General features: G+C 40.3%; 2 protein-coding genes across 2 annotated transcripts in view; one reads left to right on the top strand and one right to left on the bottom strand.

Annotated features, from left to right (window-relative positions):
* The window catches only part of LOC134803418 (1-phosphatidylinositol 4,5-bisphosphate phosphodiesterase epsilon-1-like), a 310,234-nt gene that overhangs the window by 255,534 nt on the left and 31,524 nt on the right, over positions 1-23,176 (top strand). The window contains exons 23-31 of the mRNA XM_063776238.1: positions 506-630; positions 1,057-1,204; positions 16,042-16,172; positions 16,357-16,450; positions 17,327-17,422; positions 19,140-19,252; positions 20,161-20,297; positions 21,088-21,251; positions 22,666-22,785. Of these exons, the coding sequence (XP_063632308.1) occupies positions 506-630; positions 1,057-1,204; positions 16,042-16,172; positions 16,357-16,450; positions 17,327-17,422; positions 19,140-19,252; positions 20,161-20,297; positions 21,088-21,251; positions 22,666-22,785 (1,128 nt within the window). The remainder of the gene's footprint in view (positions 1-505; positions 631-1,056; positions 1,205-16,041; positions 16,173-16,356; positions 16,451-17,326; positions 17,423-19,139; positions 19,253-20,160; positions 20,298-21,087; positions 21,252-22,665; positions 22,786-23,176) is intronic.
* On the bottom strand, positions 2,842-15,474 carry LOC134803326 (cleavage stimulation factor subunit 1). Its single transcript, XM_063776119.1, has 11 exons — positions 15,327-15,474; positions 13,727-13,810; positions 13,133-13,236; positions 12,455-12,609; positions 8,735-8,826; positions 6,318-6,456; positions 5,897-6,057; positions 5,209-5,359; positions 4,309-4,402; positions 3,987-4,137; positions 2,842-3,216 (listed from the first exon to the last, which is right to left on the bottom strand). Exons 1-11 carry the CDS (start codon positions 15,404-15,406, stop codon positions 3,126-3,128), a joined length of 1,302 nt encoding a protein of 433 aa, XP_063632189.1. The 5' UTR covers positions 15,407-15,474; the 3' UTR covers positions 2,842-3,125.

Here is a 23,176-nt window from a genome sequence, read left to right on the forward strand (position 1 = left end):
CAAATAAATGCCCTTACTGGGATTCGAACCCAGGACCATCGGCTTCGCAGGCAGGGTCACTACCCACTAGGCCAGACCGGTCGTCAAAATAAGAATAGGGCATGAATGGGGCCATTACCTATACACCGCTACAACGCGATTGGTTGACGAGTTCGCATCACGCGCGCGATTGGTTGCAACTAGTTGCGTAAGACTGCACGATTGGCTCGAATTCGGGAGTGACACCGCTGAACTAGGGGCTATTCCTAAATTACGTCATTTCTAATTAGGAGGGGGGGTCTGGACATCGGATGATGGTAGCATGACGAAGGAGGAAACGGGGTCATTCGAAGCATGATTTTTGGATGATTTTAGGGGGGGGGGGGGGTCAAAAATCGTCAAAAATCGATGACGTAATTTATGGACAGCCCCCTAGTACCATTTCTAGTGCCCGTAAGGCCAGTCCTGATATATGTCAATGGAATGTAAGACTTTTATCTCTAACACCACAGTTTTCTCTCCGCAGAGGCACGAGCCAGACCCCACGCTGCGCGCCGAGAACTGCCTCTCGTTTGAGGGTTTCGTGCGTTTTCTGACTGATAAGGACAACTATGCATTCGTTCCAGAACAGAGGCGGAATAACTTTTCTCAGTAAGTATTCATTTAACTTGACTAAGTATGTAAATGCATTTCTTGTTCAGACAGTATTCATTTTTAGGGTTCCGTACCTCAAAGGGAAAAAACGGAACCCTTATATGTAGTTAAACCAAAATAACTTTGCAGCGATTTTCCATCACACACGTGGAAGTGTTATCAAAAACGTCAAAATGTCTATTAGTTTATGAAGTTTAATATACCACTTCCACGCTTGTGCTAGAAAATCGATGCAGAGTTATTTTGGTCTAACTCTAGGATCACTTTCTTCTCTGTCTGGCCGTCTGTCTGTCAAGATCCTTTATGTCGGTAACGCGTGGAGGTATCGAGTTGAAATTAAAACCATATAGGTACTCAAGTCTACAGTCGAGCTAAGCCTCATTTTAGGTGTCGTTTTCATCGAGTTCTTATTTTTGTCTACAGAAAACCTTCAGAAGACGAAGACCAAAGCAGAGAGCAGGCGAAAGAGATGTCGGGACCGCTAAGCCAGTACTACATCGCCAGCAGTCACAACACCTACTTAACAGGACACCAGCTCAAAGGAGAATCGTCGGTCGAGCTCTATAGCCAGGTCAGTCTAGTTTTTAAGGTTTAGAATGGTCTAGAAAAGGTATTCTTAGCGTCTAGCGAGATGGCAAGGGACACAAAAAAGAGATGTGGAGGCCGCTAAACCAGTACTACATCGCCAGCAATCAAATCTCACTATACCTACTTGTCGAGACACCGACAAACAGGAGAATCGTCGGTCAAGCTTAATAGCTAGATCAGCCGGCCTAGCCAAGCTGACTATCGCTATCGCTTCGACAACGAAACGCTTTTTGTCTCTCTATCACTCTTTCATATTAGTGCGACAGTGACAGTTGTGTTTCGATCGCTACGAAGCGTAAGCGATTGGCATGTTGGCTACGCGGCCAGTCTAGCTTCTAGGCTTAAGAACTGTAAGAAAGATGTAGAAAAGGAAATCATAGCGCCTAGCGAGATCGCAAGGGGGCCACGAAATCCTCATAAGGGCGCCGCAAAATCTTCATAAGGGCGCCGCGAAATCCTCATAAGGGCGCGGGGGGGGGCAAGGGGGCGGAGGTTCGAATCCTACTGACTGCGCCATATAACGTTCAGTAATAAAACATTTGTTTCGTTAACACGGAGTTTATTACATTTTAAAAATAAGTACACATGTGCGTTCAAACATCGTCAAGCTTCCAAGCTTCGAAAGTATTCAACAGCGTCTGTACTTAACAAACGCTAGTTACAATACATATTTAACACATTCAATACCACTAAGTGCTACGGGTTACGCTCGTAGCGCGTAGCCACGGTTTCGTCGTATGTAGCGCGTAGTCGCTACGAACAGTGTACCCGACAGTCGGGTTCTTGGTGTTGAATGTGTTAACTTTTTCGACGCCGCGCCGTGTCAAACGCAAAAGCTGTCACGCGGACGCCACGTCACCGAAGTGTCAAAACTGAAATTGAACTTTATGCATATGTTCGTAGGTCTGTTACTCTGTGGTCTGTGACCGATTAATCAGTCCTTGGCGTTGAACCTGCGGTGCGGATATATCAGTCATTGGCGTCCAAAAGGTTAATAGGCGTTACGTATACGTTTTTATCGCCGTTATACGCGCCACCAGCATGTGCATCCGAGGCACACGCCACCGCTCTAAATCCACTGCGAGGTGGCTTGGGTTCGACGACGGTGCCGCCCTTCCACACATTGATTGAAACCCCTTTTCTACCCTACCTATGTATTATCTACCCCTTTGCTTATGTATTATGATTGTTATGATTTTTATTACTATATGAAATGGTGTGATATAATATACCTATTTAATAGGCTATCAACTTAAACGAGAGTGTTCGGTTAATTTTTTTTTTTATTTCGTATCATATAACCTTATGTCAGTTTATTTTAAGTTCAAATTCCTTCAGTAGAATATCTCGAGTTATCAACTTCTTCCCGCCGTGTACGGATATGATCCGATACTTGGTCGGTTTTTTGTAATTAAACACACCAACTCGAGTTTGTTATTTATAAGGGCAAGGGCAATACAGTTTAAATAAAACAGAAAATTACACATATAACTTTATTATGAGAATTAACTTAAAATCTAATTTCTTATAATCACTAAGTCAAATAACTATATTTCAATCAAAGTTACCACAAAAACCATAAAATAAATGCATTATTGAAAAGTTGTACGATATAGTATTTTTTAAACTCGATGGGTAGGCTGACAGGTGTCATTTCCATATAATGTATAACTTAAAAACGCCAAATCGCGCAAAATTGTATTCAAATGATATCTGTCAGCATATCCATCGTTTGGAAAACACTCAGGGCCACTTGCACCATTCACTAACCCGGGGTTAACCGGTTAAACCTGGAGCTACCAGTGCAATTTGACGGTGGGTTAACGCTTTAACCGGTTAACTCCGGGTTAGTGGGTTGGTGCAAGTGGCGCTTATAATAGTATGTTTGAGGTTGTGTGTAGATATTAATGCGTGTTCCGTCTGAACCAGAAGCGCGCCCTGTAGTCGTCACTGCACGTCAGGAAGGCGGGCGCCGTGCCCGAGTGTACGATGTGTCTGTAATAGGAATTACATTTTAGAGGGTTTTTTTATAAGTAAATAGTTATTTTTCAACACAACAGCTAGTAAAGGCCCTTGTTCAAAAACTGATAAGAAAGTAGCATTTTATCCACGCGTGGGGCAAAATAATCAAATGCAAATTTTGAGTAGTTTCCATATGTGGGCTGGTAAAATTGGCTTTCATTTTGCATTTCGAATGGATTTAGTTTGATTTTGTATTATATTTTACAGTATTTTCCTTCTGTTGGTGTGGTAAAAATTTTTCGCATCGCGCATATCTTAAGCGTTTAAATAATTAAAAAATAATTATTTATTAATCTTTTGAAATTCTACTATGTTACCGCTACACTAAGTTTACCACTACGTTACATCTGAGTCTCCATTGCGTTACACCTGTATTACCTCTGCGTTGCACTTCATATTCTGCCGCATTACACTTGTGTTACCGCTATGTTACCATTGCGTTACGTTACCTGACAGCGCCGTTATGCCCCAGCGACATGAGTTGAGCTCTAGACGCGCTTCTCGAGTGCCAAGTACATAATGATGTAGTAACCTCATCAGGGAAAATAGTCTAGTAGTCTTCAGTATGGTTGAATATGACAATACTTTATACAGCGTTACTTTAATATTCTATGTTACCGCCGCGTTACACTAAGTTTACCACTGCGTTACCTATGAGTCTCCATTGCGTTACACCTGTGTGATATCTGCGTTGCAATTGATTTTCTACCGCATTACATTCACTTGTGATACTTTTGCGTTACCTGACAGCCCCGTTATGCCCCAGCGACATGAGTTGAGCTCTAGACGCGCTTCTCGAGTGCCAAGTACATAAAGATGTAGTAGCCTCATCAGGGAAGATTACGTAGTCTTCAGTATGGTTGAATATCGCTTGCGCGTGGTGTTCCTGCTTGCCTGAAAACGACATCTAACGTTAAAATAATATTAAAACACAAGTTTTGTATTAAAAAAACAGAAATATTTTTATTCTAGTCGATCCATTTTTTTAAAGTTATCAAAATGGCGGAGTTATTGTGGGCCAGAATTTGTGTTTGTGTCTCACAGAGCCGCTAGTTTATTACTTACCGGTAGTTCCGGCCCCGGTGTACTGAATCAGACACCTGCTGCTCGACAGCTCCCATAGTTTTATAGAAGAGTCCAGGCCAGAAGTCAGGAGATACTGTAACCAAATAAATAAACGACTGAAGGATACTATAGGCCCCGTACATGAACTATAGGGGGCAGCATAGGAGCCGTCAGATTATTGGCGCGAGGCGTAAATGTGTCGTTTATGCTTCCGATGTAGCCCACAAGATGGCAGAACCTGCTACAAGGAAACGTACCGACGAGAACGGTAGATGGTAGCTTGCTTTGGCAATGTACATGTGCACATATGTTTCCGATTCAGGCCACACGATGGCAGACCCTCCAACGCGCACGGTCCCTATATGAAAGTTAAGCTTTTTATACTACAAATGATTACAAGCATTTTATTAACTTGCAATGTATCAATGAAACTATGCTTGTACGGGTCAAATCGTGCGAGTTAAATTTGACCCGCTTCCCGGCGTCCAATGAAGCTGAAAATTTGCATACACAATGTAAGGCGCTATACTCGTGTAGATGGCAAAACCTTGTTTTTTTTTTTTTAACAAAATTAACACATATCAATAAATAAGGAATAAATAAGGATCAAAGTCAAATGGCGTTTTAAAAGTTTTAATCGTGTGTCGAAAGATGGCAGTAAATTTACTGTAACTACAAAATTTACTTTGAGAACACGCCTCTATTTCAACCCTTTACCAGGCTAAGTGATATATATTTCCCACATACGGCATTTCAAACATGTGTCCTATTTTCGATCAGTAAGACTGACATTCGATTGTCATTTTTAAAATGTCAGCCTGGTAAAGGGTTAAATTCTCTTTGCGTTCTATTTCGGAGGTGGCGCCATCTCTTGACTCGTGTACTACAAATAGATAATACCTTGCTGTTCCTCGTGAAGGCTACGGAGCATACTTCCGAGCCGTCGTGCGCGTTGACGAACGTGTTGAAACAGCGGTTGGAGACGGTGTCCCATAGCTTCACGCAGCCGTCGGCGCTGCCGCTTGCGAAGTATTTGCCGTTCGGGGAGAACCTGGACAAAATATATAACATTTAACATGTGAAACATAAAGATAAGCAAGATAATTTATTTTTGATATACGCTTCAATAAATATAGTAGCTAGGAGTACAGAGGCAAATCGCGGCAACTGTTTCTATGTCCATCGTGGTTGGCGATTCGGCGAATTATTCAACGATTGTGTACATAGTGTGCTTTCGTCGAGAGCGTCTCGTCCGAGACTCTGCGAAAGCGTCGCCGAGTGTGTACAGCCGGCATTAAGACGACCGGTCAGGCCTAGTGGATAGTGACCCTGCTTGAGAAGCTGATGATCCTGGGTTCGAATCCCGGTAAGGCCATTTATTTGTGTGATGAACACAAATATTTGTTCCTGTCTTCCTGAGTCATGGATGTTTTCTATGTATATAAGTATGTATTTATCTATATAAGTATGTATATCGTCGCCTAGCACCCATAGGACAAGGCTACAAGCTTTGCTTAGTTTGGGGCTAGGTTGATCTATGTAAGATGTCCGCTAATTTTTTTTTTTTCACTATTATTGTAAAACTTACTTGATAGTATTGACTTGTTTGGTATGATGGTGGCTCGGGACGGGGCACACGAAGCATTGGCTGGTTGTGACGTCATACAGACGTATGACGGGGTGGGTGGTGGACGCTATGATGTGGTCACCCAGGGGATGGAAGGCCACGCAGAGGACTTGCTCGGCATCCTAAAAAAGAAAAACCGGTCAAGTACGTGTCGGACTCGCGCACGACGGGTTCCATACCATTGGGCAAAAAAACGGCAAATAATCAAGTTTGTTGCATGGGGAGCCCCACTTAAATATTTATTATATTCTGTTTTTAGTATTTGTTGTTATTACGGCCTGGTGACAGACAGACGGACAGTAGTCTTAGTAATAGGGTCCCGTTATTACCCTTCGGGTACGGAACCCTAAAAAAGGCAGCAAAGATATAGAATTCGTCGTACCGTGATACTCTTGTAAGCTTTCTTGGCGCTCGCCTTGGTGATGTCAAACAGTTTAATACAGCAGTCGCGAGAGGCCGACACTAAGATTTGTTCACGAGGATGGAAGTCCAGAGCGGTTATCTCGTCCGTGTGATCGTACCTGTAAATAAGAAATATTTGTGATAGGGGTCATCTATTAATTATATCACACAAAATTTCGACTTTTAGTCCCCCCTTGTCACACTTTTTCATAGGAAAAAGATAGGTCGCTAATACCAAAGAGAATTTGAAATCGAGAGTTACTGTCATGGGGTCATCCATTAATTACATCACACGTTTAGGGGGAGGGAGGGGGTCAAGAAAATGTGACATGTTGTTACAAGGGGGAGGGGGGAGTCATAAACTTTGTGACGTCACTTTAACTTCATCAGTAACCGAAAATGTATTTAAATTATTTTATACGCTAATTATCATTTAAATAACAAGGTTTTAAAACGATAATCGTTTTTATTCGTTTAATTTTATTTCTTAATCAGTTTTGGGTTATAAAATTACTAATATTTCTTTTGTCAAAAATATTTTGATAAAATATTAAATAAATATTTGCCGATTTCGTTGAAGAAATGTGACGTCACACCAGGGGGGAGGGGTTTGCCAAATGTGACCAAGTGTGACAAGGAGGGGGGAGGGGTAAAAAAACCTAGAAATTCGTGTGACGTAATTAATGGATGACCCCCATGGTAAATTATGTGGCCACTGTAAATTTACTGCCATCTTTCGACAGAAGATTAAAACTGTTAGAACGCCATTTGATCATTATTCTTTCACTGATATGTGTTAACTTGTTAAATATAATATTAACGCTATCTGCTCGAGAGTACGCTAAAGGTATGGTGCAATCTTTTCGAGCGATGGCGCCATAACCTTTGGCCTACAGTCGAGTAGATGGCGTTAATTTCAATATTTAACAAATTAACAAAGTGAAAGAATAAGAATCAAAGGATAATGATCAAAGTCAAATCGCGTTCTAACAGTTTTAATCTTCTATCGAAAGATGGCAGTAAATGTACTGTAGCTTCATAATTTACCATGACAGTAACTCTTTATTTCAAATTCTCTTTGTTAATACCAAAGACATATGTAACTTCGTATAAGACGAATAAAGTCTAAAGGGGCCCACTGATTAACAGTCCGCCGGACGGCATCGGCCTGTCAGTTAGAACAAAATTTTGACAGTTCCTAATAACTGACAGGCCGATACCGTCCGGCGGACTGTTAATCAGTGGGCCCCTTAAGGAAAAAACGTGCCTCGGAATTCAAGTAAAAGTCATTCTCGAATAGATGGCGCACACACCTTTAGCCTATCCTCGGCTAGATGGCGTGACGACACCGTTTCATATTTAACAATTTTAACACATAGATATCAGTGAATGAACATGGATCAAAATGATATAAAAATAATAAAATCATTTATCCATATATATAAATTTTTTGATAACTTAAACGTTTTCATTTTGAGTTTTAGTCGGGTGTCGATAGATGGCAGTAAATTTACAGTGACTACAAAATTTACAATGACAGGACCCCTCTATACTATCTATTCTTTTTGGTTAATACATATTAAATACATACATACTGTCACACTTGGCATGACCCCCCTCCCCCTTCCCCCTGTTGCTGTGACATAATATACATATTATGCGGCAGCGCGATGTACTACACTACTACGGAACGTGCGCGAACAGTAGGGGGCAGCACCTGTTTAATGATATCAAGCGTCAATTTTAACCCCTGACGCAAAAATGTTGTAAGTGCGACGCCAATGTCTGTCTGTGGCATCGTGGCTCCCAAACGGATGGACCGATTTCGATGCGGGTTTTCACGTGAAAGCGAGTTTCCTTGCGGTGGTTCTTAGCTATGTTTGATAAAAATCGATCTAGCAGTTTGAAGAGTATCGGCTCTTTTCCAAAATGATGTAAGGCATTATTGTTTATTTTTTTAAGTTAATAGTTATTTTTTTTAGAAGTCAGAAATATAGCCTGTCACCCCCGTTGTTAAGTTTCAAATCGATACATACATTTATTAGAAGTAGGTAAGTTAAAACCGAACTGCACGATTTTATTTCCGGATTTTATTAACTAAAAATCTTAATAACACATATGACATAACATTCGCAATATTTCCCTGATAGAGTCAGACCAAGAAAAGTCTGCAGCGGATTTGATAGCCCACGCAGTGCAAGTGTTATTTTAAACGTCAAACTTCAATGAAACTATGACGTATAAATAACACTTGCACTGCGTGGGCTATCAAATCCGCTGCAGACTTTTCTTGGTCCGACTCTATTCTAGAATGATATTTAGGTAAGGACACCGATACCGGTTAATATGTATAAAACATATACCGGTATCCAGTCTTTGGGTAGAAAATGTACTTACAGAGTCCTAATAACAGGGTGCCCCTGCTGCTCTCTGCCCGGGTCCACTTCTTCCGGCGCCGATTTGGCCAGCATACGCTCCACGTCCAAGATCTGACATTAAAACCGAAATAAACATAATTCATGTAATATTCATAAAACATTAAGTCACTTTTATTACAATTTATATTTAACTTCTTAAAAAAACAATCAAGTAGTAACTATATAATTGTATACAGGGCATACCAGTGGATAGCTTACTTAAACGCGGAGAAACCTTAAAAGCGCGATGTAGCGTTAGCGTTACACGCTTACAACGATCAACGCCATCTAGCGACAAATTCGTACACTAACCTTAATACTAGCGTCCACGCCCCCAGCAAAGACATATGTAACTTCGTATAAGACGAATAAAGTCTAAGGAAAAAACGTGCCTCGGAATTCAAGTAAAAGTCATTCTCGAATAGATGCCGCACACACCTTTAGCCTATCCTCGGCTAGATGGCGTGACGACACCGTTTCATATTTAACAATTTTAACACATATATATCAGTGAATGAACATGGGTCAAAATGATATAAAAATAATAAAATAATATATCCATATATCGCACACACACGCGCACACACACACACACACACACTTACTGGCTCCTTTATTCCTTTATTTATTACTGCATGTCTGACAACCCAGATATTTACCTAGTTCTATAAACAATTGTTATATATGATCTTAATTGTATCCATATGTTATACTATTAGACTTACTTAAACTAGTACTTGAAATTTTCGTGTAACAATCTGTTAATTAAGGAAGAGCGGTGTTGCCCAACACAGGCAAATTCTGCTTACCGGGCAGCACTATCCCCTACTTTATAAACACGTGTATATTTTACGAAAATAAATAATTTTAATTTTAATTTTAATTTTTAATATATATACATTTTTTGATAACTTTATACGTTTTCATTTTGAGTTTTAGTCGTGTGTCGATAGATGGCAGTAAATTTACAGTGACTACAAAATTTACAATGACAGGACCCCTCTATACTATCTATTCTTTTTGCCCCCAGTAACTAATCCTATGGAGCTTACTTGTACACATGCAGAACAATCTTAACAGCGCGATGTAACGTTACACGCTTACAACAATCAACGCCATCTAGCGACCAATTCGTACACTAACCTTAATACTACCGTTCACACTGCCTGTGGCTACTAGCTGGCCACAGGCGCTGAACGACGTAAGCTCTTTGATAAGTCGCTTGCTTAGGCGAGAGAGACCGCATATTGCTGTCTTTATCTAGCAGTAACAATGGTCAATAAGTTACTATAGCTGGTCAAGCAGAACTTGTCAGTAAAAAAAGGCGCGAAATTCAAATTTTCTATAGGACGATATCCCTTCGCGCTTACATTTTTCAAATTTGCCGCCTTTTTCTACTGACAAGATCTACTTGACCAGCTATACTTGATATTAAGTCTATTTCAATAGAACTTGCTAACTATGTAAACAAACCGCCATATTGAAATTGTCTCTGAATGATGAATTTACTAGTGATGGGCAAGACTCCTACTTACTACTTTACTAATGTCAAACCATCTCGAATAATAAAATACCAAAAGTAAAAAACAAGTAGTTACATATTTTTAATTTGTTTAATCACGATCAGAAGACAAATTAGTACTTAAGAATGATGTATTGATGTATTTTATAACCGCGGCGGTAGGTACAGATCATGGGTTGGGTAGTGTGTAGCGGCACAGTATAAGAACAGTAGTGAATCTTCATAGAAATGTGCCGCTGCCAGCTTGAATGTGTGCGTGCGCGCCGGGCGCCGTGTACGCACGCGCTGCCACGCACACATTAGCATAATATACGGGGGAATACGGTGGCGGCAGTGTGGGCCGTACCGCGACTGTGATCGCGCGCATTCGAGTACGCTACCCGCCCGCTCGCATTTGTCTGCTCTGACGGTACGCCTTAATTTTTTTGATCATGACTATGAACAGAGGCAATAGTATAAGTAAGGTACTAGATTGAAAAGCTTGATTATATCACTATTGTATACAATACTTTTTCTACGAATCAACAAAAATAATACTTGTAACTAGTAGAATCATACAAACAAACCAAACCAAAAGTATACAGCAGGGGTCACCAAATGGCGGACCGCGGTCCGGATGCGGACCGCCGACCTATATAATGTTAATACATATTTAATAAACTCAAGTAGAAATGGACCGCGATGGTCACATTATTTAAAAAAATCTGACCCCTGAAGAAACTAATTGGTGACCCCTGGTATACAGCTAAGATACGGGAGCAGCCGCGATACCTTCATAATACTGGTACGCGCCCCGGCCGCCGCGTTGGTTGGTCAATGACACCTTCTCGTAACTCATGAGGCCCTGGTACTTGCTCCGCGCTAAATTCAATTTTTAGACAGTTGTTTTCCCGATTTTGGCCACCGTAGCCTATGGAGACTAACAAGCAACACTAAGTGGTTTTCGTAGTTTATGGATGTTGCTATATTAAGGGTGTCACATGCGCGTTTCTGATTTATTACCCAATTGTTTCTACTATACAACCTAAAATTAATAATTAATTTGAGCTATGGTTTTGTTTCGCCCTCTTGACCGCGGCGAGCTGTAATTGGTCATTTTCATTATAGTTGACTAAACTGTATCGAAATGAATATTATAGTTGAGTTGGGAGCCCGTACATTAAAAATACCCATTTTCAGTTTGGTATAAGAAATCTTAATTCAAAAATTACAGTCGTACAGTAGAAAAAAGATATAGTGTCTCAATAACGACTCCTCAAACCCGGACTTGTCAATCTTCATAATACCTACCAAATACCTACTTGCCCATGCTTCCCTAAAACCTTTTTACTAAATTTATACGTAAGGATGAGAATTTACTTTACTTTAACCGCTAACAATAAAGCGTGCCGAACATGCAGAAACCGGAGGATTTTTTTCTGTATCGAATTTATATTATTTTTAATGACTGCCATTTCCTAATGTTAATATTTAAAAAGCGTTTGATTTATACTTTATTTATGAATTGATAGAACATTTCATTATATTATAATAAATAGAAACGTAGTGCTACTCATAATATGCAAATAATATTTAACTAAAAATAAAAGTGACAACCCTAAGCGCCAACGCAAGAGTAGGCAAATAACTTGCCGAGCGGCCTTAGATTCACTACTGTTCTTAGTGTACTGTGGTAGCGGGTTTATATCACAAACTTTAGTCACAACACTACCCATCATAGGCAATTGTAGAATTTAAAAGAAACAAAACCGTCATTCCATCAGGTCCTCATAACCTAACTTATGAACCCATTTTAAACTTTTAATTGAATATCCAAGATACAGTTATATATTTATGTATTTTACGGAACGGACCGTTTCAATAGTGTATATGTGTATGGTTTCAATGGTATTTGATGAGGTGGTGTAAAAATTCAAAGAGAAACAGTGATAAAACAAAGTTACGTTGTTTGTTTACATAGTTAGCAAGTTCTATTGAAATAGACTTTAGCTTTGAGCTCACAACGATCAGCGCCATCTAGCGACCGATTCGCACACTAACCTTGATACTAGCGTCCACGCTGCCTGTAGACCAATCCTAAGGAGCTTACTTATACAAACGCGGAAAAATCTTAACAGCGCGATGTAGCGTTGCGCTCACAACGATCAGCGCCACCTAGCGACCAATTCGCACACTAACCTTGATACTAGCGTCCACACTGCCTGTGGCTACTAGCTGGCCGCAGGCGCTGAACGCGCCGGCGCGGCACGCCATCTTGTGTGACGTCACGTAGGCCGTCTCGTAGGTCGCTGGTTCGGGTGCGAGGGATGACGCGTCCATTTCATACTCCAAGTCTGTTGGAAAATTTTAAGGGGCCCACTTATTATCCGTCCACCGGACGATATCGGCCTGTCAGTTGTTCGGAACTGTCAACTTTATGTTCTAACTGACAGGCTGATATCGTCTGATGGACTGATAATCAGTGGGCCCCTTAAGTTTCTTTAAGACTGCATCGTCCGTCCAGTGGCGCCTTCAATGATTTGTGTTTTCTAATAAACCATCAATTACTGTGTAAATCAGTATTATAATATTGTTGTCCTACCGATTCCCCAACTTTTGGTCTTTGTCACATAGTTTTATTTTGCTTATTTTTTGCTTTATCAACGAAATGGCAAATGGTGGCCACATTACCTTAGTAGACTCAATGAGATGGATAATTCTAATTAGATAGACATTTGTATCAAAGCAATTTTTGCATTATTTGTTGAGTGAGATGAACAGGCTAAAGACCTCTTTTGACTCTTTTCGTCACGACAATTTTACAATGTCTAATTAAACACTGGTGACAAAGGCCTAACGCTGAAAATCTTAACTCACCAAAGCCCGTAGTTCCAAGCAAGTGCTCCGCTCCGCTGGAGGCAGCCAGACGGTCCTTGCGATCCGGCTCGTGCTGGAGACCCACCATCATCACATTCAGTAACCTGGAACAAAGAATATATTATAAATATGCTCTCATTTTTGCAAATAACATACCCCGATTTGTACCAATGAGGTCTAGTATAAATCTCAATTAGACTTAAATTTTCCCCCGGGTTGGAAGGTCCCTGAGGTCCAAAAGTTGGCTCAGATTCAAGTGCAAAAGTGCTTGTCCAAAAGTATGATTGAAAATCTTTGAAAAAAAAAGTGCAAAAGTTTCAAATTTACAATTAAAATTTTCTTTGCTGACTTCTTATCGAGTCAGTGGGAAAATACTTATACTTTATAATGTGTCTCAAGAAGCTAAGGGCTTGTTTATTTGGCTTGTTGTATACAATTTATGATAATTTTGAGTACAGTCAACGGTAAAAATATGGGTGTAGACAACTTACTCAAAAATATGTCCCATAGTTCTTAAGTCACTGACATAAGAGTTATGGGACATATTTTTGAGATGATTTGTACACCCATATTTTTACCGTTGACTGTACATACCTGTCACTCGGAGGGCACGGGTCTGCATGCACAGCTGCTGCCAACGTAGCGGCTATGGGCTGGAAGCCATCATAGTACAGCTGGCTGAAAAAGAATGAGCAGATGTTATTGCTTATAATCTTTGAGAATTTCTTATAATTTTTATGTATATTGCTCCTGAAGAACTAAGTTATTAAGACAATACATTAAATGTGAGTTAGTTTTGACTGTGGCCACAGAATAATTAATAGTACTACCGTACAGAAAGGAAACTTCCTACAAAAACGAAGTTTGACAGCGGTTCAGGGTCGAATCATACTGTCCCTTTCTAATATATGGCACTATCCCTTTCGGCTATTTAGGGTTGTCAAAAATCAAGTGATTATCTTTATCTGTGGTCGTGCACGCAAAAGGAAGTCAAGTGGTGCCAACCCTAATAATTGCTCGGAGCAATGCTGAGCCGAGCGGAGCCGAGTTTGACCGAAGTCAGGAGTTTCGCACCCCTGGTGTGGCAGAAAAGTAGTAGTACTAGTAAAGTGTCATTCTATGGAACTTGCTAACTATGTAAACAAATGTCACTAGTAAATTCATCAGTCAGAAACAATTTCAATATGGCGGTTTGTTTACATCAGCGGTCGGCAACAAGCGGCCCGCGGACCGCATGTGGCCCGCGAACCTCTCACTTGCGGCCCGCGAGCCTCCCTGGCTATTTTGTATGTAATATTGACAAATGACAATGTCTGATAAAGTCATAAATATTAACAAAGTGCGGCCCGCGTCAACTTCGGTAACTACTATTTGGCCCTTGGCTGCTAAAAGGTTGCCAACCGCTGGTTTACATAGTTAAGTTCCATAGAATGACACTTTAGTAAACTCTTTACTGTACAAAACGACATATTAAAGATAACATAAAATTAGTAAGAAGTACAGACGCGAAAAGTTACTTTGAAGTCCCATAGATGTGAAAGTGCTCAAGGGATTTCATATAAAATGTATGCCAATAACCCTGAGGGACATTATCAAAGTATGTCAGACTTGACGGGTAAGCTAAGCTATACTATACTCTTTATTGGTTGATATTAAAGTGGATGTCGTCAGGTCAATTTCTAGACTATAATGTAAACTATCTGGCTCAGCACGGTTCCATTTCTATCGACTATCACTATGCGCGTCCCTTTCGCACTTATATACTTGTTAGAACGTGACAGGCATGGTGACAAGGGATAAAAACGCGACCGTGCTAAGCCGCTATAGGTAGTTAGGTACCTACATTATGTCAATTTTATTATGTTAAATTGAAAAGCTGTAAAAGTGTTCTGTATGCAAGAAATTGATAAATTTATATGATCAAATCGTTCAATTCCATTTATTTTGTTTTATTTTTATGGATAAGTGTACAAATACGGCTAAATATGAAGAAAATATGTGGCAAACAAAATATAACCTCAATGATTATTCACGGAGAAAAAACACAATGAAAAAACAGTAAAACAATTGAAAACGAAATAGTTGACCTCATTAAGGCCAGTTTAAGCAATAACACACTCCAATTTATGTATAATCGACAGAAAACTAAGACCTTTAATAGCCTAGTAATTGGTACAATCAAAATACTATTTACCTGATGATCATGCGATAGAGCAATTCCCTGTTCTTAACAACATTCCTGGTATCAATGTCTTCTCCATTATTTTCCTTCATTTTGTCTCAAAAGCTAGAAAATAATTACAAAATTGCAGATTTACACCGGTGGTGGAGGTTAGATTTATGTTTGACAACAACGTAAAAAATTAACTTTCATGTCTATGTCTATGGATAGATTTATGGGTCTATGGTTTTCCGGTGCCGCTTCGTTGTGCGATTATTACTATCGATTTACCCACTCACATGCTTTTGGTAACTGTAGCTACTGTAAAATCGAAAACGACTAGAGCTGATTTAGCGTAATATCAAACTCATACTATTCCGCAGAACTATGCCAGTAAGCCGGTAAATTGAGATCAATACTTGCAGACATGCGCTGTAAGATATACGGCATATATACCGGATACACCTACTTTTGATAACTTTGTTTCAAACTAATATAATTACGTAACGTTTTTTTTACGTGGATTACTTTACTTAGATTTTTATCGAATGGGACTAGGCTCTTAAACTAAAACCGAATAATGTTATTTTGGAGTAAACTTATAAATTACTGATCCGATACATCCGATAATCGACGGATCAATCGGTCAATATAAAAAAAGTTTTTTTTTGTCCACATTTCAGATGCATAAACGAAATTTATACTGAAATTACAATTATTACAAGTTGTTGTATTCTTACTTCAACAGGTATTGCTGACAGGATGCCGGTGCGTCGAACTGGATTGTTGGGACGGCGACGACGGCAGTCCAGTTATTTATCACGGGCATACATTTACGACAAAAATTCCGTTTCGAAGAGTCGTCGAAACAATCGAAAGGTAATCGGCTAAAATCATAAAAATAACGAGTTATTAACGATCGTTATTTTTTAACTCCCGTTCTTAAGTTAACACCTTGCTGGATTTTATCTATGGTTTTGAATTTTTTTTTGGCGGGAAAGAAAATTCTGTCAATCTGTTCATCAACAATGTTTGCTTCAAATTCAAATTTAATGTTTTGCAGGAGTGCATTCGTTGCTTCGCCGTACCCTTTGATATTGAGCATAGAAAACCACTGCAGTTTGCCACAACAACAAGTCATGGCTAGCACATTTGAGGTCAGTATAACATTTTTATTAGTGTACTCTTTAAAACGCCATCTTTTATCAACACTTAAAACTAAAATGTAAAAATAAACTTTATAAAAGTTACATTAGGTAGGTATACTCTGTAGCTTTAGGTGCTTAAATAAAAGTAAACAAATAATTTGTACATTTTCGGACAGTTATAACATTCAACACACAACCAACCAAATACAAACCCACCTGGATCTGTCACTGAACGAACTGACGTTAACCTACATTATTTGATCATGTAATGTTTTCATCTACCCTCAACTGGCTTAAGAAGCCATATGAGTGTAGACTTTGTTTACTCTTTTTTAAATACCTGAAGATACAGACAGGTACCTACATTTTGCTCAGAAACTTCGTTTTCAATTCGCTTCCTTTACCTAACGAGTAAACTACACGGAACTAATCATTTATATGCTCAATTGCTCAGCAGTGCGTGCTCGAAAGATCAAAGCTATTAGGGCGCTAGGGTGCCGTGAACACAAGTTTACTCACATGTGACTAATTTCGATCTTGCACATGCGTTCGCAAAGGCTTTGCGATATTAGTATTATGTTTATTAAGTAGGTACCTATAGGTCCATGTTTAAGAGGAAGTACAATAGTACATTGTGCAACGTGGGGGGGAGGGGGGTAAGTGGAATATTGTACGAGAGTCAATTATATTCACGACAGCCGTAGGCTCTATACTCCGGTACAGCCAGTTTGACAGTAGAAAAAGGCGGCAAATTAAAAAAAAATGTTAGCGCGAAGGGTTTTATTCCCATAGAAAATTTGAATTTCGCGCCTTTTTCTACTGACAAGTTCGGGTGTGTTTGAGTAATATAAAAGTGCCCATACTGTATTGGCCGTCTTCATCCAGGCAGTGTTCGGAGACAAGTTGGTGACATCGTTCCTTTTTGAAGTCGATTACACTGACGAGCCGAGATTGCCTAGTCCGGAGCAGCTCAAATACAAGGTAAAGTTTTTTTACTCTAATGTCAGGCACCTAACCCCACACACAGAATTTTTTTTTACTATAATACAACAGTTGCCATTAGACAATATCTGAATTTATTGAGTGTCCATATTCATATTCCTTTATTCATAAAACTACAAATTTTACATAAAATAGGGTAGATATTTGACTGTATTTAAAATAAATTATTTTACACCATGCATGAAATAAAGCACCAGAAGATTAATAGAGAAACGTAGACAGCAGTTATTTTTAGACACAATTTATATTTTAAAACCTGTACAAAACTATAAAGGGTAGGTAATTTGATTGTGACGTCACACATAGATATATAATATTTAAAGATGACGTCTCAGCGAGCTGTCAGTGGGACCACTTTTGTTTAGTGTACGATTAACAATGTGGCCCACCTTGCTGTAGCCATGTCGATAAAGTCATATCGATAAACTATCGACATTTCTTGCAATTTTAATTTTACTTCAAAGGTTTAACGATACCTAAAATGAACAAAAACGCTTTTATTCTTTATTGTGGTTATCAGATCACATTTTTATCGTCACGCCCCAGCAGGGAACGAAGGGAAAGTTCAGATATTTAATTAAAATACATAAATACCTACTAAAATATGTGTTCCGCAATAATTGAATAATTATTTTATTATATTCTAATATATTTATTATTCATTAGCATTTCAATTATGTTTATGTTTAACGAAGATATTGAAGCTTCAATAATATATAACATGATTAAAATCGACTTTTCACATCCCTAAAAGAGCACACATATACGCTTTCACGCACACATGCACAACCTGGGTCTACCTAAAAAGGGGACACCTTGATTTGAAGTCCATCTTGTCAACAGTATGGTTGTCCTTTTTTGACAAACGGCATTTTTAAAAGAGCAAGGAGAGAGAAATTATACTAGTTGCTGCGCAGTCAAAGAGAACAGACAGCGTTGGGGCCTTGACGTCACATGCTAGTGTTTCATATAAATTCCATAGTAGCAAAATCGTAAGGCCCCGTTCGCACGGCAGCTTTTTCAACGCGCGTTAAAAAAGCGTTTGAATGACACAAATGGATAACCATGTATGTATTCACACGACAGCGGTGGCGCTTTTTATCAAACGTTGTTGGATTTTCGACTTTAAGCCTTGGTCGTTAAATCGAATTTAGAGTGCAGACAGATTCAAGCGCTTTTTTAACGCGCGTTGAAAAAGCTCCCGTGCGAATGGGGGCTAACAGTTCGAAAAAATCGGGCAAGTGCGAGTCGGACTCGCGCACGAAGGGTTCCGTACCATATAAAAAAAAAAACAAAAAAAAAGCAAAAAAAAAACGGTCACCCATCCAAGTACTGACCACTCCCGACGTTGCTTAACTTTGGTCAAAAATCACGTTTGTTGTATGGGAGCCCCATTTAAATCTTTATTTTATTCTGTTTTTAGTATTTGTTGTTATAGCGGCAACAGAAATACATCATCTGTGAAAATTTCAACTGTCTAGCTATCACGGTTCGTGAGATACAGCCTGGTGACAGACGGACGGACGGACGGACGGACGGACGGACGGACGGACGGACGGACGGACGGACAGCGAAGTCTTAGTAATAGGGTCCCGTTTTACCCTTTGGGTACGGAACCCTAAAAAGAAACTGATTTGACTAGTAGTCAAATACCCTATTGTAATATAACGTATTTTACAATCTTCAATTATTACAGGTGCTAATAAAAAATAAGAAGTTGCTCCCAATGGAGGCAAGTCCCACTGTTGGGCTCACAGGGGCCAGCTCCGCGCAAGCCTACGGAGGGGTCTTAGCTACCGCCTTCAGCAGGTCAGTAACATACGCAAAATAGACTGCTAACTCGGTCACAGAATAAATAATAGTACTATCGTACAGAAAGGAAACTTCCTACAAAACCGAAGTTTGACAGCGGTTCAGGGTCGAATCATGCTATCCCTTTCTAATGTATGGCACTATCCCTTTCGGCCATTTAGGGTTGTCAAAATTCAAGTGATTATCTTATCTGTGGTCGTGCACGCAAAAGGAAGTCAAGTGGTGCCAACCCTAATAATTGCTCGGAGCAATGCTGAGCCGAGCGGAGCCGAGTTTGGCCGAAGTCAGGAGTTTCGCACCCCTGACTCGGTGCATTGCTATAGTTGGTCAAACGAAATTTGTCAGTAAATAAGAACAAAAAAACTATACAAATCCTTTTCTTTTGGGTGTTAGTACTAGAATAAGACAAAGATTCTCTCTGTCTATGTTTGAAATGAGACAGTCCTTTGACAAACTATACATTTGCTACAAAGAGAATAGAGGTAGAGTGTGTAGAGAGTTATTGTCATGGTAAATTATGTAGCCACAGTAAATTTACTGCCATCATTCGACAGAAGATTAAAACTTTTAGAACGCCATTTTCGCTTTGATCCTTATTCTTTCACTGATATACTGTGTTAAATTTGTTAAATATCTAAAAGTAACGCCATCTACTCGAGACTAGGCCAAAGGTGTGCTCCCGTCGCTCGAAAAGATTGCATCATACCTTTGGCCTAGCCTCGAGTAGATGGCGTTACTTTTAGCGAGCGAGACACAGCGATCGGACCTTTCGTTGGCGCTATGGTTGCCGCCGCCACCGGTCGCGCAAAGTCGTAGCCGTTAGGTAGTAGATGCCAGTTTAAAGTAGGTACTAGCTACAAAAGGCTGTATTAAAAAAAACTTTTTTGACAATAATCTTTTATCAGGTCAAACGGCATTCGTCATACCAGCACATCGCTCCCTGAACAAGGAGTGAGGAACAGCTCGCTGTCCCAGCAATCCGGAAGCAGCCTAGCGGAATATTTCTCGGACGAGGATTATGACGATGATGAGGAATTGGATGGTAAGTTTCTTTTAGACTCATCATCATCACAGGCGTTTCCATCTATTGCAGACGATTTATGCATTGCTGTTTAGACAACGGGTTTGGTGACTGTGGAGGCCGTTGCGTGAGCGGCATGACCGCTCACATTTTAGATTAGTGTCTCGGTATTCCATCCTGTATTAATACAGGGTGGATTTTGATGTATCTATACCTCTAGGTCTTCCTAGCGGAATATTAAACATTAAAAAAAAAATTTAAGTTTTTTCAGGCTAATAAGATTATGATGATGATGAAGGGTTAGATGGTATGTTTATTTTAGGCTAGTGTCACAGTATTTAAATCTATCCTGTATTAATACAGGATACAGGATGGATTTGAATATTTATCTATCTCTCTATATCTTCCTAGCGGAATATACCTCAGGCGAGGATTACGATGATGATTTATTATTGTTGCTATATATTTTTCATGTCACTATGATGTCACTTCGTTCGGTCGTGCCTCTATTTGGCTCTGTATCGCTCCAAGAGAAATTGAGACTTCAGAGGCAGATAACGAAATGTAGATTTTTCCATGTTCGCGGCAGGCCATCAGGCCGCGTAGCCAACATGCCAATCGCTTACGCTCCGTAGCGATCGAAACGCAACTGTCACTGTCGCACTAATATGAAAGAGTGATAGAGAGACACAAAGCGTTTCGTTGTCGAAGCGATAGCGATTGACACCTTGGCTAGGCCGGCTGTATATCCAGATAAGTTCCAAACCTTTTACCTAAATATTTTTTTAGCAGCTATTTATTTATTTTCTAGACAAAGAGCTCCACAAAATCCTTAACTCCATGGAGGAAAAATGCGGGCGCGCGTCTCTATCACTGTACAGAAGCCTCCGACCAGACACTAAGCAGAGCAGCGCTGCCAGAAAACGGAGCAACCAAATAGCCAAGGAACTCAGTGACATGGTCACTTATGTTCAGGTAAGTTAGAAAGAATTTTAAAATCAAGTCTCATAACTCATGTATCAAATACCGGCTGGTATTAATAATAGGGATTTGCTTGGCTTTTTTGCGCCTTCTTAACTTAGAAATCTGGGGTTTTGGCAACTTGATCCCAAGAACCACAGGCAAGAGTTTTTTCCAAAGCGACTATTTGAACCTCCGACCCAAAACTAGGCCTCATTGGGATAAGTATCAAATGTAAGTATTTAATTTGGTACGAGCAACTAGTAAATATAGTTGGTCAAGCAGATCTTGTCAGTAGAAAAAGGCGGCAAATTTGAAAAATGTAGGCGCGAAGGGATATCGTCTCATAGAAAATTTGAATTTCGCGCCTTTTTCTACTGACAAGATTTGCTTGACCGTCTATATCAAAAGATATTTCGTAAATAAGTTTCAAGATTGATACCAACTTGTCAAACCTACGACCCCCGGATTAAACGGCCAGCGGTTCAAATAATCCTCAACTCTATGGAGGTGCGACTCTGTCACAGTACAGAAGTCTACGACCAGAAACAAAGCAGAGCAGCGCTGCCAGAAAACGGAGCAACCAAATAGCCAAGGAACTCAGTGACATGGTCACTTATGTTCAGATAAGTTAACCTCTCGTGTGCCGCGAATATTTTTTTCAAATAGTTTCTTCGTACAGTCAGCAGCAGAAGTTGCTAAGCGGGCGAGGTGTTCAAAATTACCTTGACATGCTCTTATTCTCTTAACAATAAAGTCAAGATCATTTTGAACACCTGGCCCGCCTAGCAACTCCTGATCCTGATGATGACTGTACGCGGATCCGATCTCAAAGAAAATGAACTCACCGAAATTTCTCAAGAAAGGATTCTTCAAAAAAGGAGGATTCTGAACGAGCTCAACATAAAAACCCGTCTATCTACTATCTGTCTCAGGAGAATCCTCGGGTTCTTTGGGCACTTGGCCCGGCGGGAACCCGACAGTCTAGAGAAGTTGATGATCGGTGGCCAGGTTGAGGGCAGAAGAGGCAGAGGCAGAATACCCACACGCTGGTTTGATGCCATTGAGGCAGTCACACGCGTCAAGTTCCAGGGCTCTATGCGGAAGGCAGAAGATCGGCCAGGTTGGAGAGCAATCCAAGAAAACGCAACTTATGGCGGTCACGACCCTCAGTCATGAGGTTACGACGAAGAAGGAAGAGTCAGTAGTTTTTGCTACTCCTCTCAGGGAGTTTGGAGTCTCTTAATAGGGAACCTGGTCCCAAGAATTGACGTAGGCACTAAGCACTAGTTTTTTTACGAAAGTGTTTAGTTTTCATCTGATCTTCTACCTATCAGTCTACAAATTTTGAAAAAAAAAAAAATATCCGACATAAATTTCTTTAAAGTATGATAGGAGATCAATAATAACTGTGTGCATATTTTTGCAGGCAATAAAATTCCGCGGCCTCAACCCCCTGTCTCCTCGCAGTTCCGTCAAACAGACCAGCAAGGACAGCGCCCCCTGCAGCAGCTTTGAGTCCTCAGAGAGCAGCGACAGCACTGGAACGGTTAGAATATATCCATCATCATCATAAGCAGCAGCAGACCCCTGTCACCTTGCAGTTCTGTCAAGACAGCGCCCCCTGCAGCAGCTTTGAGTCCTCAGAGAGCAGCGACAGCACTGGAACGGTTAGAATATATCCATCATCATCATAAGCAGCAGCAGCCCCCTGTCACCTTGCAGTTCTGTCAAGACAGCGCCCCCTGCAGCAGCTTCGAGTCCTCAGAGAGCAGCGACAGCACTGGAACTGTAAGAATATATCCATCATCATCATACGCAGCAACAGCCCCCTGTCACCTCGCAGTTCCGTCAAACAGACCAGCAAAGACAGCGCCCCCTGCAGCAGCTTTGAGTCCTCAGAGAGCAGCGACAGCACGGTAACGATATATCCATCATAA

This window comes from Cydia splendana, chromosome 26 (genome assembly GCF_910591565.1).
Source record: "Cydia splendana chromosome 26, ilCydSple1.2, whole genome shotgun sequence".
Classification (NCBI taxonomy): domain Eukaryota; kingdom Metazoa; phylum Arthropoda; class Insecta; order Lepidoptera; family Tortricidae; genus Cydia; species Cydia splendana.

Coding starts and splice junctions, on each gene's coding strand:
- LOC134803326 (XM_063776119.1), bottom strand. CDS start 15,406: ATGAAGGAAAATAATGGAGAAGACATTGATACCAGGAATGTTGTTAAG. Junction 12,610..13,132: donor GCTTGGAACTACGGGCTTTG/GTGAGTTAAGAT, acceptor ATTTTCCAACAG/ACTTGGAGTATGAAATGGAC. Junction 4,138..4,308: donor CACCGGGGCCGGAACTACCG/GTAAGTAATAAA, acceptor TGTCGTTTTCAG/GCAAGCAGGAACACCACGCG.